The following is an 18,466-nucleotide window of genomic DNA, read 5'->3' as shown; positions in this document are numbered from 1 at the left end:
TATTTATTTTATTTTTCATCAGACATTTGTTACTTAATCCCTTGTATGCTTGTAAGACACGGATCCGTGTCAAATTTAAACCTATCTTTTTGTATTTTTTTTTAATCAGCGAAATTTGTACTTATTAATTTGTGGATATTTGAAGGAACGATGCGCGAGTCTGACCCTTACTTAACTGTTTTTTTTATTAGATCTGGCTTGGAATTATTGATTAATGGTAGCATTTACGTTATTGAGTTAAAACAAACTAAGTAAACAAAGTTCTATGAAAAACGACGGGTCCCAAAAAGGAAATCTTTGGTAATTTAATTACATTTCGATGCATTTTTATGGGATAATCTTTCAAAATAATTTTATTTGTAATAAAAACCTCGTGGATTCATTATTGAGAAATCGACTGTGATGGGGCTAGTCTATTTTACCTAACACTTATGAATACACGGCGTACACCACGATCGGTGCTCTATGAAAAGTTTCAATATTATTTTCGTATAACACAAAGTTAGATTCTATATTATAAGCACTACTCAATAGCCATTTTGAAGGTAGACACTCAACCCATGCACTAAACATGACTGCAATTTTAGTAGCACAGGGTACACTTACACTAACGGGGTACTTAATTAAGAAAATCACTAATTGCTTCCCAACTACCATTAGCGGTCTCAATAAGCGAATTAACCGTAACGGCTCACCACCTGGAGTTTCGGAAGTGATTATGGCGTTCGCTTTTGTCCAAAGCCCAAGCATTTTGCGGATCAAGAACTGCGCAAGAGGCTGCAACCATTCAACTTCTAACCGCGGAACCGCGCGTACACAGACAAGGCTCTCACGTTTTCCCGCGAATCGCGCTGAAATTTTCCCGCGTGTTTATTCGGAATAAGTTTTATTCTTCACTTGTTTTCGTTTAAAATCTTGTGTTTTAGTGGCGATAAATGACAGTCGGATGAAAAGTGAGGACCGCTAAGTGTGTGCAAAATGGTGTTAAGTGTGAGGTAAGTGGAGTATGGAGACAATTTTGCTTTCAGTGTCAGGTCACAGCGAGGTTTTTAAGTAAAACGCGAGAAATATTTTGCTTCGGAAAAATAGTTAAATTTAAGGAGAAACATTTCCACGTAGAGTGATAGATAAGAAATACATACCTAGTGCTTTTGATTTTAAGGAAGATATTGGAATTGAATTGAACTTGACTGACTGCGGATGAACTTATGGGAAAAAGCAGTCAATAAAAAGAAGCATAAGATAAAAAAATAATAATACTCATATCATAAACAAAATAGATCTTGCTTAAATAATTTGTCATCTTTGGTACCTATAGCATAACACTGTATAAAACTTAAATAATAAGATGTAAGTACTTGGTATTTTCATTAGGGCTTCGTATCACTTGCAGTAACAGCTATTATGATGGTCAAAAACCCGATAATGTTTCTTTCGCCAAAGTTTACGTACTGGCGATGGCGTGAAGATTATCATAAAATGACTCTATATGATAGTTTCGGCGAAGGCTATAAGCTTTATGTTTTTTTTATAGGCTATTTATTTCTTATAGGCTTCAATAATGAAGCATCATAGTTGAATTGATAATTAGATCGCCAACTAAGTCATTCTGATTTATAGTTTGCAGAGCAAAGTACACTGACAAAGAAATAAATTGTGTCGGCTTTCGTACCTTGTAGATAGGTACTATAGTCAGTACCTCCCTACTGCATTAGTCTTCCTTGTCGACAAAAAGCGCCCCATAAAAGAAATTGTTTCTTAAAAACATACCAAAGAACGGAATCGATAATACCAAAGCAGCAAAGTTACTAATTTCCTTACTTGAAACGATTGGATTTTTTCTTTTTTTCTACTTAAGCTTTTTGCTGATTATGATTTGATCATACTTATATTACATAATTATATAAGGTGAGGATTTGATCATACTTATATTACATAATTATATAAGGTAAACGTACGAAGATGACGGCAGAGTGTCGTGTATTGGGCATTAGCGTGTCGAGCACTCGGACGTTTACATTACCAAATTTTTAAGTTAACGCATTCACTGCCACGACTGCCACCAACGCATATATGCGTTTTCGGAACTTCACCCAGTGCCGCTGTCATAATTATTCATACATCTTCAACGCACATGTGCGTCGGTGGCACCTGTGGAAGTCAGTTGGCATTGAATCCGTTAAACCCATTCGCAAGAAGTGAATGAAATACGAACATTGCAAGATAAATAAAAGCTTGTAATAAAAATAATAATTTAATTACGTAGGTATTTATCTTAAAAGTTGTCTCTATTAGTAACATTAGGCATGATTATATACTACAGGTAATTAGATTAAGTAAAGGTAAGGTTCGTATACTTCATGACCACGAAAACTCTTGAAATGAAATTGTAACCATCCAATTTTCTTTCTCCAATCTCTTGCAGAACCATTAAATAATTTGTATTCAATCAGAACGAAGCTTAGTTAGCTTTACCACAATCAGTAATGATTCACCACACGAAACAGAATTATATTTGCAAAACTAGTTCTGTGACCCCGCTACGCTTGATCGCAATAAATAGCATTTCTATTGCCTTCACTTCCCAATACAACAATTTCGAGATTACACCGAATTTGCTCCGTGGCGACCTCAAACAAACTCATTTATTCTGTATAGGCTGCAGCGGCTGCTAATAACTCGGCTTCGGCAGTTTGGTTATGCCTGTCGGAAGGTGATTCGGTAATTAACGTCAAAGGGGACGGTTATATTCATAATTATGCCAAGGTCAAGGTTTTAGGGTTAGAAATTAAATCAGGCCTTTATTTAATTGAATTTAAAAATTTCACTTGCTATTCGTAAGTTTGTATAAAGAAAAGATTTTTTAGATAAAATCGCATTCTGTTTTTAAATTATTCCATGGGAAGTTGAATATCAGTAAGAGAGTATAGCTCTGTTTCTAGGGCTTAAATAGGTTTTGAAACAGTCTAATCGTAACAATGACTTAGGGCACTCGTCCTTTGGCTTGCAACTGGCTAAAGTTGACACTGCAAAGCGCTAAAACGCACAAACGCAAGCTTTAGTCTTATAAGCTTATAAGCCTTTATTAATAAAGCACAACATGAGGTATTAATCGAAGAGACAGTATAGGTATTAGGAACTCTGCTGCCAACATTCTAAGTACATACATACTTGCCCATTCTGACCATTAGTTACAATTTTTCAAGACACTTTATGAGCAGAAAATAAAAGCAAATGTATTTATTTTTTGAAGAATAGGTATAAGTATTATTATGTAATTATAAAACATATTATTACAGAAAAGGAATCATTTGAGTTTGATAATCCTAATAGGGTAAGCTACCCCGCTATCGACACTTTTATTTCCTACGCTGCATTCAAGTCCCAGTAAGAGATAAAAATAGATTTATTGAGAGATGTCAATACCAACAATAAAGTGGTTCACCTTTTGCCAATTTTCCGATTATAGAGACATTCTGACCATAAGTTACGCGTTACGTTAATGCGTGCCATAATGGAGATGAAGTGCGAAGAGCCCGCGATGTCACCCGAGGCGTACCGTAACGGTGCGTACGCATCGTCGCCCGCGCAAGGGACGCGCTGTTTTTCTAGTATTGTTCTTAAATAGTTATCTGATAACCACTGCCGGCTTTTGGGGAAGGAGTGAGGGGGTGAGCAAAGCGACTGTTGGGGGCACTAATTACTTACTACAGGGCGCCGCCCGCGCCAGCTTAACTTGACCACTTAATTTGAATACATATTTCCTATCCTAAAATCCCCTTTTTTTCACGCCAAAGTAGACCCTCTGTAATAGATAGGGCAGTGTTAATCGCTAACGTGCAAATGACTACTTTGAAACTGATGGACGCAGTGAAATGTTGTTTCATAATTGAATAAATTATTGAGTTTGATCGTTAGCTATTTGCTCATGTTAATTGAAAGAAATTTAAAATAAAAACAATAGGTTAGAAAATTTAAGCCCTTTGACAGTTCTAGTTAACAACATCAACAACATCGTGGTGTTGCATCGACAACATCGCAAACATTGGAGTTGAAGTAAGAAGTAGTAGTATGCCTACCTACTAAGTTCTACATATTACTACTTCACTGCTCTTCAGTGCTCATATTGACTCAATTGCAGCAAACTGACAACGGAGGGATAGCGATTTAAGTTCTTGACAGTAAGGATGGCAAGGTTCTTAGTGCATAGACCGACGAACACCCAAAGAATACACTTAAGTTACTGAACTGAGTGATAAATGATGCAAAGTACTATGATATTGAATCCATTTCTCTTCTGTACAAGCTATTTTTTTCTTTCATCTTTAATTGCTCATTAAGCATATTACCCATCGTGAGTGTTAGGGGTTACATAACACGCCCTTGCCGCGGCCTAGTTTCGGCTAGGAAGCGGTAATGAGGCCGGATGAGGCAGTGCGAGGCCGGTGCGCGCGCGCCGCACTTGACGCTTGAGGTTGGACCATCTTCTTTGCTTCAAAGTCAACTAATGATTTATATATTTTTTTTTAAATGTGAAGCAAATTCTTGCTTAATTGTTACAAGAAGCAACCGCTCTCAAGTGATCTCTACAAAAGGCTTCACCATTTATTTATTTGGGGTTAGTAGGTATTAACTAAAAAAAACACTTTTTTAGAATATAAAGCATAAGAGTTGCTTAGGTTCGCCCTTTCAATTAAACAGTCGAAGGCATCTGCAAAAACACATCTTTATTTTGATATCTTGTAAGGGCGCAGCGTAGAGTGAAGCGAGCCAGGGCTTAGGGCAAAACTTAAAATTTAGGTAGTAAGGGAGCAAGTATGCTTCAAAGCACTCTACGTAGCTCTACGAAGGTATGGACCTTAGTTGAGTATCAAGGTAACCCCTTATACTCTACAAAGAAAAAATATAAAAAAACTGTTGTTATTATTGCATATTAGTAATACTTTTTCATCACACTTGCTCGTCAATGATGTTATTCCATGCCTGTACACTAAATGACAATGGCCTCAATTGTTCCCGCGGGAATTATGGATTTACGTATGATTTTTCTTCTCAAGGGAGTTATGACTTTAGTTTTAAAAAGTAAGTAGGTACGTCATTTCAGACTAAAGAGGTTTCAAGTCAGTCAACGTTTTATTTACATCTTTAAAAGTTAGCTAGGTATAACCCAATTTAACACCATAAAAGTTTTCCCGCATCATGAAACTTTGTTATTTTTATATTTTAAATTTATATTACATTGTTTTGCAATAATTTTAGTGAATATTTTTTTATCATGTTGGAATGATTAGCTTATTAATTATATATGGTAGAAGACTCGAAAAAAGTGACAGGGGGGCTACTACGCAATGCATAATGCAAAATAGAAGTTCGTATAGTTTTGCTGACGCAAATATTATTTAATACTAGAGTGAGAGGGACGATACGATATGAAAACAACTGAATAGCCATTATTTTATTCAGTTGTTTTCTTAGCGTCTTTCTTTTGCCGAGCTGTGTTTGCCGAAGTGTTTAGACACAAAATAATTTAATTTTTTGCAGTTTTTTCCTCGCAATGTGATGAAAATCATTCTGTGTATTACGGGCCGTAAGGGGATCACATACTCGAGTCAGTTAGAGTCTTCTAATTGACTCACGTTAGTAATCCCCTATTTACGCCCCTTAATGCACAATGTACTATTGCATGTCTCCTGTGCTTTTCTACCGTAGCTGAATAGCTACACTATAGTACTATCAATGGCATCCTCGATATCCTTTTATTGTCTTGTTGTATCTACCCAACTTCCTTACATAAACCTATACCAGATGGTAAACCTATCCATATAGCATCAAACGTTTACCGTAACTGTATCACCGAATCCAACGATTTGCTTGTAAGTAAAACGGTGTGACGTGTTCGTCATGTAACAGCCCAAACGACCTGCGCAAGCGTTGGCGTGCGTGCTCTGCACCGTTATACTTTTTGATATTTATTGAGTACCAAATTGTTTACGTATTTTCGAACGAATTTTAGATTCAATTTTTCATTTATGTAAAGTTTTGAATTTTACTGATAGAGAATGAATAACTTCTTGTCATTCGAGTACAATACGAGTATAATTAGAATTTAGAATTGATACGTTGAGGTAGAGCTCCTTACATTTTTCTCCAAATGGAATCATGAACAGAGAAATTTTCCATTTACCTTCTACTTTCTACCTTCAACTTTCTTTGTACCATCCCTCAAAAATATTTTTTACATCCATTCAACTAAATTTGCATTACGAGTCATAGAAGGCTGCACTGGCGAAATATTATTTATTTATTGATAATAAACGTTTACATGACATTACAGTACTTAATGACCAATTCATCATGAAACTTAGACTAACTATGAAAGATTATTGTTTTAGCGAATAAACACTAACAAACACTAACAGGTAACAAACAAATTATATTGGAACAGTAGAACATCTATCGTCCATCGCCTCACAGTACCTCAAGCATTCAGTACAAATTGCCGCCCATCGCCACGCAAACAAGTCGCACTCAGGTGTCGATGCCAGGAGCGCATTGAGCTGTGTAAGGCCAGGGGTCAGCGGCGCGGCCAACAGATCGCGTCGTCGCGGCCTGAGGGCTATCCTCGGGATATCCGGGACATGCAGTCGCACAAGACGTCCTACAAGTTCGGGACAGTCCGACTCACCACGCAAAGCTTGACATGCCGTGATCAGAATAATAACAATACCTTTTAGAATTTAGCATTTTAATCACTCACTTTAGTCTGCCAAAGTCTCAGGAATGTTAAGTGGCTTATGCAACAAATAAGTTGTCAAATCCAATTGCAAAAATCCCGCGGCATGTCACTGGATGCACGGATAACGGCTTCATTCTGGGTCCGATCACGAATCTGAGCGATTATAACTGAGCTAACGATATCGGAATCGAGTACAATCGGTTACGTTCGGTTATGATTAATTGTGACGGTGGTCACGCGCGGTCATAGTTCAGATGCTTCGGTGTTATTTGGAGCAGTTTGTATGCAATTTTAGGCTTGGCCTGCGGTAGGTTGGGTAAATATGATGGCTTCTTTACAAGCTGTTTAGCGGCTTTGATTGGTGCATATTTAAAGAGGCAAGTACCTACACAGCGGGCTTGACAAACCATGACTTTTGATTTTTGCGGTTTGGTGGCAAACGGTGTACATAAGGTATACGATTGCTCGTCACTGTCCCAATAGTTAGCATCTTTCATCGTATGTTATTACTAATAACAGGCATTATTAGCAATAAAGGTGACAGCAGATTGTGGTCTATTGGGCATTAGCGTGTCGAGCAGTCAGACGTTTACCTTACTCGTATTTCAGTTGCCGTCTGAAAGCGAATATAGCTAAACGCGGTTGTCAAATGGTTGGTTAAATATCGTATTGCGCTTTTATATTATGACAATGTTGGTTTCTAATAAATGTTAAAAATTTATTTATATTTATGTATGTAAATGCAAAGTTTCGTAAAACGTGGGGTAAGTCAAGAAATTCAAAGAAGCATTAATACTATTTTAGTATTCTTTTTTAGTTAAGATTGTGCGAGTGCATAATGCTTTAGCAAGAGCGACGCCCCCGGTTGTTACTCCGCTCATCATGCTTAAAGGCCGCCATTGCTATCTTAGTTAGACTAACATTCCCGATATAAGTATTCTTGATACGAACTATGAGATAATCATAAAAATCGAGCAACTGACCAACTGACCAACCACCAGAGTAGCTTTAGCCAACGACGCCAACAAACTGTGTCACAGTTTGGCGTACTGTGAATATATTGTTATGTATGTTCTAATATGAATAAATAAAAACTTCTACAAAATCGAGCATTACAGTTGTGTATAGAACATTTTGAGCACCGTGACCGCTCATCCGCTTCTGCTGCTGACTGTACGCAACCATGGACGCTTAGAAGTCTTCCTCTTCTTGCATGATTGGCTGAAACACGTTCCGGCCTACAGACACTCACTAACCTCCCCCCTAGTTGTGCCCCTGAGGCAGGTGGTACCGAGACGGTCAATTCCGAAGCATCTAATATAATTGACTACTGTTTACGCAACTCAATGATTTGCTGTCTCGCCTCCAGTAATCAATTTCTCGAATAAAGGATACTCAGGTTACGGTCCGGCGGAGGCAGCACAAGGGTCACTGACCCGGTACAAGTAAGATACGATATAAATTGAATTTAAATTTTAATTATTAAAGATAATGTAAATAACTGTAAGCATTTCCTTGCAATTGTCTTGCTATAGTATATGTAAATGCGCGAGCTTCGAGAGAAGAGCTAGAGTCGATAGTGTTTGGGAATTCCATTGTTTTATGAATTGCAAGGTTTTGTTTCGCGGTTTTGTCCGTCTACAGAAACATATTTATATTCGTTCGTATCTAGTATACGAGTGTGATAAGGGGTCACATGAAAAGTTTTATTTTCAGTAGGTATCTGCGATGATTTTTTTTTCATGTATTTACCCTGTAAAATATATGTGTTTGTACTTACATAGGTAAATAGATCTGTTGCTTCATGCATGTTAGTAAAATGGAGCTTCATGCAATATTCTTTGTCTATTTTCGCGTCTGAAATATGTGCGAATGGCCATCAAAATCAGTCTGTTAGTAAAGCCGCGATAATAAACATACATACAGTTGGAATCACTTTTATATTTTGACATAAAAAAAACCCTGTTGCGTCTTACCTCGTAATTTTTCATAACTCATAACATAACCATAATTGCTAGATGAATCAGTAAAATTTTAAAGCAGTTGTTTATGTAGTTACACAACGTGATATAAGTACCTAAACTATGTTTCAGCTTTTATTTGAATAGGTGTTAAGTACTTTGCGGAGGTTGTTAAGTAACATTTTTGCGACCACTTGTTTGTTTGTGGTCGTAGACTAGAAGGTTTAGTTCATTATTAAAACAAAAGACCATCAGTGAAAAATAGCAAAGGACCTGAGAAAGGATATTATTGGCGCGGAATGGCTTGTAATCAATTGGACCGTAATGCGGGCGGTGACGAGTCAATCGTGCCAAAAACTTATAAGGTTTTAGAAGGCCTGAGAATATTCAACATGGCATATAAGACGTAAAATGTAGGTAATGTAACCTACATGGTAAAGACTGGTTATTTATAGTCTGTAATTTTAATACAACATAAGTTTGTTTACACGTAAGATATATTCAGAGGCGTATTTTAAGATTTTGCGATTGCGCCGTGGGCCTGTTGACTTTGCCGCCCCATTAAGTGACCATAGAGTATTTAATTTAAGAAAAAAAACCTGCAATAGGTGGCTTCGCTGCCTCTCATAGCCTGTCACCCCGGCAATGGACCCCTTGGCCCTAGGGTAAAGACGCCCTTGTGTATATTTACAACTAGCTGACACCTACTTCGTCTGCGAAGCATTCATTATTTATATCTCTATGCCGCGGGAACCATCATTCTTATTTATGTAGGCTACGTAGGTTTGCAAAATCCTAACTTTTAATTTTTTTACGCCACTATCTTGCTAATTGACACTCCTGACATCCAGTCTGTGTATGTAAAGCGGAACTAACACATCAGACGTCATCCGATATACCAAAAATCGCAAACGCCTATAACTGCGCCAAAATAAAGCACTGATTTGAACCCACAAAGCTAACCGCAAGGCACGTGGGCATCCAACCGACCATAGTAATTGTTTAAGACATAGATTCATTCCTCTGCCCTGTCATTACACGCCGTATCTTTTGACCCTCGATTACAGAAGCTATATTACACCGTAATATAATGTAATGTTACTGGCACGATTGCGGGGTTACGATTTGCCTGATTTACTTATGAAAATTTAGTTTGTATTTTTTTAAATTACGATCTTTTGTTTCAGGTTGCTTGTGGTCTGCAGTTTTCTTCTAGTCATTAAAGTGAGTAAAGTTAACAGTTAACTAACATTATACAGATTACATTACAAGGATTTCAATGAACGTGGGTGACGTTTGCCTGCGGGGCTTAGTTTTATTTTTCATCATCATCATCCCAGCCTATATACGTTCCACAGCTGGACACAGGCCTCTCCTCTTTTAGAATGAGCTTGGGCCGTAGATCCCATACGGGCGCAGTGCGGATTGGGAACTTCGCACACACTATTGAATTGCTTCGCAGGTGTGTAAACGATGTTTTCCTTCATCGTGAAGCTTGTGGTAAATTTTAAATGTAAGTACTAATTTCGCACAGAATAAACTCAAAACCCTTCCTCTGCTTGAGAGGCGATAGCTCAAACCACTAGGCCACCAAGGCTTTTTTTATTACTATTAAAATAAGTATTTTTATTAATAAATTATTGTTATCTCAAAATATAAACGTAACACCACGAACAAAAGATTCACAGCGGACTGTAAAAAGTTAAGTTTTGCAAGATAGCTGTTTTAGTTTCGTTTTTTGCGACGTCCGTTAAGGTCTTTGTCGCACGCACGTTATGTTTTCGATAGCCTCTGAATGGAATATCTTACAACTATTCCAAAGCCAATCATCCCTAAAACAAAAAGTTCCTGGTTTACTTTTTAGTAGAATTTTTAAATTTTAGTAAATCTTTACAAATCGATTGCAGTGCAACCGGTAGGTACTTATTTTAAAATAAAATGAGTTTTAACTTACTCATCGTTTATTTGTCTGATTATGATTGTGTATTTGTTTTAATTTTAATATCTTGACATGTATTATATAATTAAATTAAAAAAAACTCATAGTTATACCTTTACAAATTCAAATTAGGCCAAACCTCCATTCTACTACTACCTACAATCTACTACTACAATACTGGCCGGTAGCAATAAAAAAAGTTCTATAAAATGCATTGATCGGTTTTTGTTTTTATTTATTTTCAACTGCAGTGAACTGGGCTAAAGCTAACAGAGTAGGTGCTTTATTATTATTAACCTTTATTTTTTATTTCATTCTCGTTAAGAGCGCTTATTACAACAAGGTGATGATGATGAATATTAGAGAAAATAACAGTAGGTACAGTCACCGGCACCAATAGGTACCTAACATAGGCGTGCATAAATATCTAATACGACTCTATTTCTAGAGCCGGTAGATCGTGTCAGATATTTTTGCGCGCTCCACTGTAGCAGAACAGATATTAATGCAGGTAACTGCACAACACACGATCAAAATATATTGTCGCTTTCGTACAGTGTATCATTTAGTGACTTTTGAATAAGTTAAAACTGACTAGCGTGGCATTTGTTCCAGCATGTACAGTCAACAGTGCCGCACGACGACTCATCAGAGTCGTCCACCGAGATTTCGGTGGTCTCCGTCAGTTCCTCGAGCTCTAGCGAACTGCACGAGGGTTCCGGAGATGACCCTGAGCCAACCATCACTATAGTTTCTAAGGTAACTTTTCTTTAAAACTCTATTGTTATTGGGAGCTGTTGAATAATTTGAAAACTCAGTGAACAGTTTATTACTTTTTTTTAGATAAAAGAGCTAATTTAATTCGAAAATAAAATATACATAGATAATATTAAGTTAACTGGGCTTTAGAACTATATTTTATGTTTCTAGAACGAGACAAGAGAAGCCCTCAAGACGGATGGCAGTGAACAAGATCCTGTAAGTAAACTTATTTGACAATACAATAGTTCTTTATTATACACCTAGAATAGCAAGCGATATGTAAAATAGCCTACTTTCGTCTTCCCATACCAGATTGTTGTGTATATGAATAAAAATGCTATGCAAGTTTTACTTGCATTCACATTTATAACTGCATTTGCTCGTACCATCTAAAGCGATCTTAAATACTGCATTTTACACCCGCATTATGAATACTTAAGATAAAATTCCTCAAACAGACCAGGCCGTCTCATAAGTTACGAATAGTGAACAATGCGCTACAGTAGACTATACTCTTTCATAGTGTTTAATGGTCCCACAAATCACAAGCATTGTTTAATAGCTCAATGTCAAACATCATGTTACAACATTTTCAACGCATATGCGGATCTTTGCGGTACAGTGAATGAGGCTTAAAGGTGTTATAATAATTTATGCTTAAAGCTTATAGGGCGAACCACACTTACGTACTTACTTGAATCTTTATTTTTTTACGACTAGTTTTTGGAGTCGAAATTCCATGTTACCTAAATAGTTAAGGTCAATTTAAAAGGTGGATTTCGCAAACTTGCATGTAGAGACTTGAATATAGTTTGCATGACAATGAAATTACTAGCTCGAATTAAAAGTTTTATAACTCTACAACAACTTATTATCGCGTTACTTATGTCAATAAATTACATGAGATGCCTAAACTTTTTTTTAAATATTTTTTTTATAAATATGCAGTGTAGTTTTTAGATTATTATTTGGATCTAGTTGACATATAAGTAAAATTGAAATACAGTCAATATAAGATTGAAGCTGTAAAATGCCCGACGGCCTTACTCTCACTTAAGCGCAAAAAAGTTTTAAACTAAATCCAACTTAGTAATTTGAGGGCGCCGGAACGGGGTCTCGAACATGCCTAGTCACCGCTAAGTGTCGCACGCCTACAAATTCCAGGGAAATGGGTGAAAGGCATTCTATTTACACCAATTTACCCCAATTGTTAACCGCCGGAGCCATTGATAAGCTATTTGGCCATTTAGTAGAAAATAAAGACTAAATTAGCTACACTAAAGCACCAAGATCACACTTTATTAAAATTTTACGGTCGTTTTTTACAGCGCGTCTAACAGTTCGGCTGTACGATGTGTTTTTGTTTTTCATGGCGTTTTAGAAAGTGAATCTGAAAAGCGATTATCTGACTCTATTGTTAAGTGATGCGTAGGTGGTAATCTTCGGTCGATGGATTGATACGGGCTGTGGAAATTGTGCCAGGGCATCGATTGAGCTAATTAAGCTAAAGAGCTCTTTTAATAAGCAGATGGGATCAGAAAACGCATGATTATCTATTATCTGCCTCCCTTAGCGGTGTTTGAATTTCTCACATTCAACGTTGTTTTAATGACTTAGTTACAGACAATTTATATCTATTCGTGCTATTTATAGAAACAAACGTAGCATTACGTAGAGAATAAACAATTAAGATATGAAATACCGTGCTACGGCTAACGCAATGGCTTAACCTAATCTGACACGTACTCGTATTCACTTCACAATCTGCATGCATGGCAATTAAAAATCGCAGATCCCTTAAAACAGTAGCGATACTCCAATGAGATTAAACCCTTCGCAACGCACGATATTGTATATTGCACAAGGCACTAGAGGCCTCCCATTGACTCTGACTTGGGTAACGCAATGCGTGCCTGGACAACTCACGCGTGAAAAGTATCCGAGAATTTAGTGAGTTTGGAAACGAAATTATAGGTTACTAGCTGCTGCCCGTGAATCCCTCTGTGAATAATTCGTTTATCGCTCAATCCTACTAATACTCGTATTATAAATATGAAAGTTTGTGAGTATGTGTTCGTGTGTGTGTGTGTATGTTTGTTACTTCTTCACGCTCTAGAATGGCTGGATGGATTTGGATGAAATTTGAAAGAAAGAAAAAAAGAAAACATTTATTCGTGAAATGGTAAGCATGGATGAGAATAAGGATAAATAAAATAAATTAAAAAAATAGTAATGCATGTTACGAAATGGTCCCAAATCAGCAATCCGCCGGTCTTGCTAACGGCGCTGGTCTTCCTTTGGCATGCATGTAGATAGCTGGACACATAGGCTACTTTTTATCCCGATAATCTCGAAATCTCATGCGCTGGTTATGGAGTCCCGAAATTTAGCATTGTTGTTTATAATGCAACGCAACCTCAATAATGACCACGATGTGATTAACTCCCACGGAAATTTTATAAAATCCCTGAATTGCAATACAACTGCTGTATCTAATGATTTACTCGAGCGAAGCCGCTGGTAAGCGCTAGTAAATAGTATCCAGTCCTTCTTAGACAGAGCCTCAGACTATTTCCGTACCAAGTTTCCTTTAAATTGGTTCCGCTGCAGCGGTTTAGGCGTGAAGAGGTAACAGACAGAAAGAATTACTTTCGCAGTAGTAATATTAACTTGGATGGCTTTAATTGTTCTGTTTAATTTAAATGGTCGAGTTGTATTGATAGTGTTGAATAATCGAATATAATCCAAATCAATGAATCTAGGTCTTGGATGTTTAAAATGTATTTAAGTATGCATTTATCTATATAAGTATGTTTATCCGTGCCTAGTATCCATAGTACAAGCTTTGCTTAGTTTGGGTTAGTCAATTGGTGTCAGGTGTCCCGTGATAATTTATTTATTTAACCCCTCCGAGGAGTGGTGGGCCAGTTGCCAGAATGTTCACAACAAGTCTTTCGATTAGTTTGGCAACGTATTTCTGATGGATACCTACAGAGAGTACTTAGTTATTAGCCAGATAGATCACATTAATCGCACTAGACATATTTACCACACAGTGTAAACGAATATCATTAAGATACTACAATAATTATCAATCAAAACGGAGTGACAATAACTGGTTATGATATTATTTGTCGTGTGAAAAACAATTGACAATGTGCATTTAGTAGTAGTAAAGGGGGTATGCAACTGATATCCATCTGACCTACCACGGTGCGAGGCGCCTGTTATATGACTTGCATTGCCAGCTACCTGACCTAGAGATAACTAATTATACCAAGGGGAATGATGTATCAAAAATATAATAATAGCCTGCTTATGTTACAAGATATATTCACATTTTTCCGAAATATTTCAGTAAGTTATTGGGTAGGTAGATTGGGTTTGGTGGGTCACCCACCAGCACCAATATCTAACACAACAAAGCGAGCAGAAACATCGGATACGACCAGTGGCGTAGCTAGGTACCTAACCAAAGGCCCTGGGGCAAAAAATAAACTAGGGTCCCAACTAAACTATTTAAAATCGTTTGATCCGTATTCTGAATGTGACAGAAATGTTCACTAGTGCAATTTATTATAGTTTGTAAGTCAGAGTCTGAGGGGCCCCCTGAGCAGCACTGCCCCGTCTAACCCTCCGGTAGCTACGCCACTGGATACGACTCTATTTCTAGGGTTTGTGGGACGTATCTATACAGCCATAGCGTCAAAAATATGTATACATCGACCCTTTTGGTTAGTGGCAAAAAAGTGTTTTTTTTTATATGTATACCTAAGTACTAAGTGTTAATAATTAAAAAATAGTTTACGTCCTATTCTCAGACCTATACTTGAAGGAGTTTGGTCGAAAACATGTTTAAGCCGAGAATTTTGTATATTAGATAAATTCATCCTTTATTATAATTAAATGCATATTTTATACATGCAAGAATCATCAACGATGCATGTTAACAGTAATGCATAAAAAATACATCATGCAACATAAAACTGGAAAATTACGCACTGATTGTAACTTTAGACGATATAACGCTGTTAAATATTTCCCCCGAAAGCGATAATACCTAAGCATAATTTATTTCAGATTCGTGATTGCATTAAGTAATTGTATACTTACGGAAGTGTGTTAAGAGTTCGGCGCCGATGCTCTTATTTCCATTTATTCATTTATCTGGTCTTGTTTCAATTTATTTATTTACTTACACTAAACGGAGAATGCAGCCAAGCGCGCTTTTGGTCGACGTTTTTTAAAGACAATTTGACGAAGCGACAAAGCGGTTGATGTTACATAGCCCATTGCACATACAGATCTTGCACTTAAGTATTTGGTATGATTTGGCCGTCTTACTCGTAAACATTTAGTCTTTCGTGTAGATCTAGAAGGTTTAGGTTTGTTCTGCAAGAAATATTGTATTTCTTTTTGGGAACTTTTGTTTCATGTTTTTGTGTTTATTTGGGCACAAACAGTAAAAAATGATGTCTAACACGACCCAAAAAAGATTTAGTACCTAACGTATTTTTTAAATTTGTCTCGCAAATTTTCTAATCTATCTTATTTGACTCAGTAGGCACATACTAACGTGAAAAAAATAATATAAAATAAACGCATGATAGCCCCCAAAAATGATAATTGACTAAGATAATTATGAAATAAAAAATATAACCAACAAAATGTTCACAATAACCCATGGAACAGCAACTTAACAGCGGAACCACTGTAGGCTAATGATAGCTGTTCTCTTCGCTGGCCCAGTTGTTATAATGCGTGCGCCGCGGCGTGCGAACCGCCCTGGCACACTTACTGCCATTTAGGACTTTTTGTGCAGCACTAAGGGATCGTGACGATGGAATGGTAATGCACCATCGTCGACATTATTTGTTTTTGACCACTTTGTAGGCAATAATGGCCGGTCTAGGTCGAATTGGGGCGAAGTATAATTTGATAACGCATTTACCTACTTTTATTTGATTTGTCACGGTGGATCCGAGTCTCGTGAAGTTGGTCTAAGTGTACGTTAGGCAAGTTGAGGGAATCATTGCATTAAGAAAATGTCTACGTGTTCTTCAGAACTAGGCCTCGACCTATAGGTATAATTATCTAGTTATTGGGCGCAAAATTTATGAGGCGCAGTGGCTTTCGGACGTTGTTAGGTTTTTTTATATAGTTGTACCTTTAATTCAATAGATTAGTATGGGTTCATTACTGGATCCTGATAGTGACTTACTAATATTCCTAGTAATGATAGTTTAAATGCAGTAAGCATGCAGTACATAGCGATATCCCCAGGGATTAGGTATATTAAGGTTTTAAACATGCTTATTAGGGACTTTACACGTCACATTTTTAAACGCGCCGCCGATGCATATTGACCATATTGTATCGATACAAATGCGATACGCAAGCGAGTTGGACTGCTCTATGGAAAGAAAAAAGCGCTGTCAACATGCGTTTACATAAAAAAACACGATGTGCAAAGGCTCTTACTTTGACTCTGACACGTTGGATGTGTCGCAGTAAAAATAAAATAAATAAAAATATTACAATTTTTTTATTTTATTTTCGGTTTGTGAAAAATTGATGAGACGCAGTGGTCGCCAGCTTTCGGACGTTGTTAGGTTTTTTACGTATTTGTACCTTTAATTTAATAGATTAGTATAGGTTCATTACTGGATCCTGATAGTGTCTCGTCACTATCACTAATATTCCTTGTATGATAGTTTAAAACTTTTACATAGCTACATCATATGCAGTACATAGCGATATCCCACTTATTAAGGTTTAAAACATGCTTATTAGGGCCTTTACACATCGCATTTTTAAACGCGCTGTAGACGCATACGCATTGTATCATAATCACGCAAGCTGGAGTGCTCTACGGAAAGAAAAACGCGCTGTCAACATGAGCTTAAATAAAAAACACGATAATAATAATAATAATAAATATCATGTGCTAAGACTCTTAAATTGTCTCTGACATTGTTGGATGTGTCGCAGTAAAAAAAAGTCTTGTCTTTTTATTTATTTCATTTTTACTGCGACACATCCAACAATGCAACAATGTCTGGATTGTCAAAATCTAATGGCCACAGTTAAATCTATCAAAATAAAATATCTGAAAAAAAACTTCCCCTCAAACAGAGCCCGTATTTACAAACAATCCTAATTAGCGGAGGTTTGTTGGGAGTCAAAAGTCGCTTGCGGAAGGACGTGGTTAGCCGCGTCATATCTCAGGGCTATCTCTTGTTTCCTAACGCCGCATCCGCGCGGCATTTTGTTCGCCGCCTAATCTTGATAACATGTCATAATTAGTGTTAGTTACGGGGCCCCCAAGGCCGGGAGATGTGGGCGTTTGGAGGGTTATGTTAGGTCGTGAAGGCAGCGGCGTGGCGCCGTAGCAACTCGATTCTGAGTAAAGTGTGGTAAAGTCAGCGATAAAAAGTATGGCAAAGTTTATGTACACTAACTGTTAAGTGTTACATCCAAAGATACATCTAACTCACGCTACGAGAGGTCCGTTTCAAGTTACTAGTTACTGACACTTTCTATTAGCCTGCGTATAGGTATTAATGTCACCCAACCCCATAGCTGCCGTTGCGGAGTAGCCGTAGACGCCCTAGGTCATCACGGCCTGTCCTGCTCGAGAAGCGCAGGCTGCATTCCCCGACACGCCTCTCTGAACGACCTAATCCGAAGGGCGCTTGCAGTTGCCACCGTCAACGTGCCGAAAATTTTAGAGCCCAATGGTATCGCATGTGAAGACGGAAAGAGGACCGACGGAATGTCGCTTATCCCTTAGATGCCAGGGTAGGAGTCTCGTTTGGACCTGCGTAGATACAGTGGCACCATGTCACTTTGCCACCACTTCCATTCGAGCAGGTCCGGCGGCCTCAGCTGCTGAACATCACAAACGGCGCAAATATGCCTGTATAGGGTAGAGCTACATATTTGCACCTTTGGGGTGGAAACCCTAGGCCCATGGGGTCCAGGAGCGAAGGAACTCGTAAAAGAGATTTCTTTGCGCCTGGTAAAGACGACTGGCGACCAGAAGGCAGGCAGCTATTTCCGTCAACG

At 37.6% G+C, this 18,466-nt stretch overlaps 1 protein-coding gene across 1 annotated transcript in view; it reads left to right on the top strand.

The window, feature by feature from the left end:
• The first annotated feature begins 805 nt into the window (after positions 1–805).
• The window catches only part of LOC141429703 (uncharacterized), a 40,508-nt gene continuing 22,847 nt past the window's right edge, over positions 806–18,466 (top strand). Inside the window, exons 1-4 of the mRNA XM_074090151.1 lie at positions 806–995; positions 9,885–9,921; positions 11,252–11,395; positions 11,567–11,614. Of these exons, the coding sequence (XP_073946252.1) occupies positions 979–995; positions 9,885–9,921; positions 11,252–11,395; positions 11,567–11,614 (246 nt within the window). The 5' untranslated portion in view covers positions 806–978. The remainder of the gene's footprint in view (positions 996–9,884; positions 9,922–11,251; positions 11,396–11,566; positions 11,615–18,466) is intronic.

Source organism: Choristoneura fumiferana, chromosome 7 (genome assembly GCF_025370935.1).
Source record: "Choristoneura fumiferana chromosome 7, NRCan_CFum_1, whole genome shotgun sequence".
NCBI classification, from domain to species: Eukaryota; Metazoa; Arthropoda; class Insecta; order Lepidoptera; family Tortricidae; genus Choristoneura; species Choristoneura fumiferana.
The sequence above is the reverse complement of the archived record's forward strand: the minus strand, read 5'-3'. Positions and strand labels throughout refer to the sequence as shown.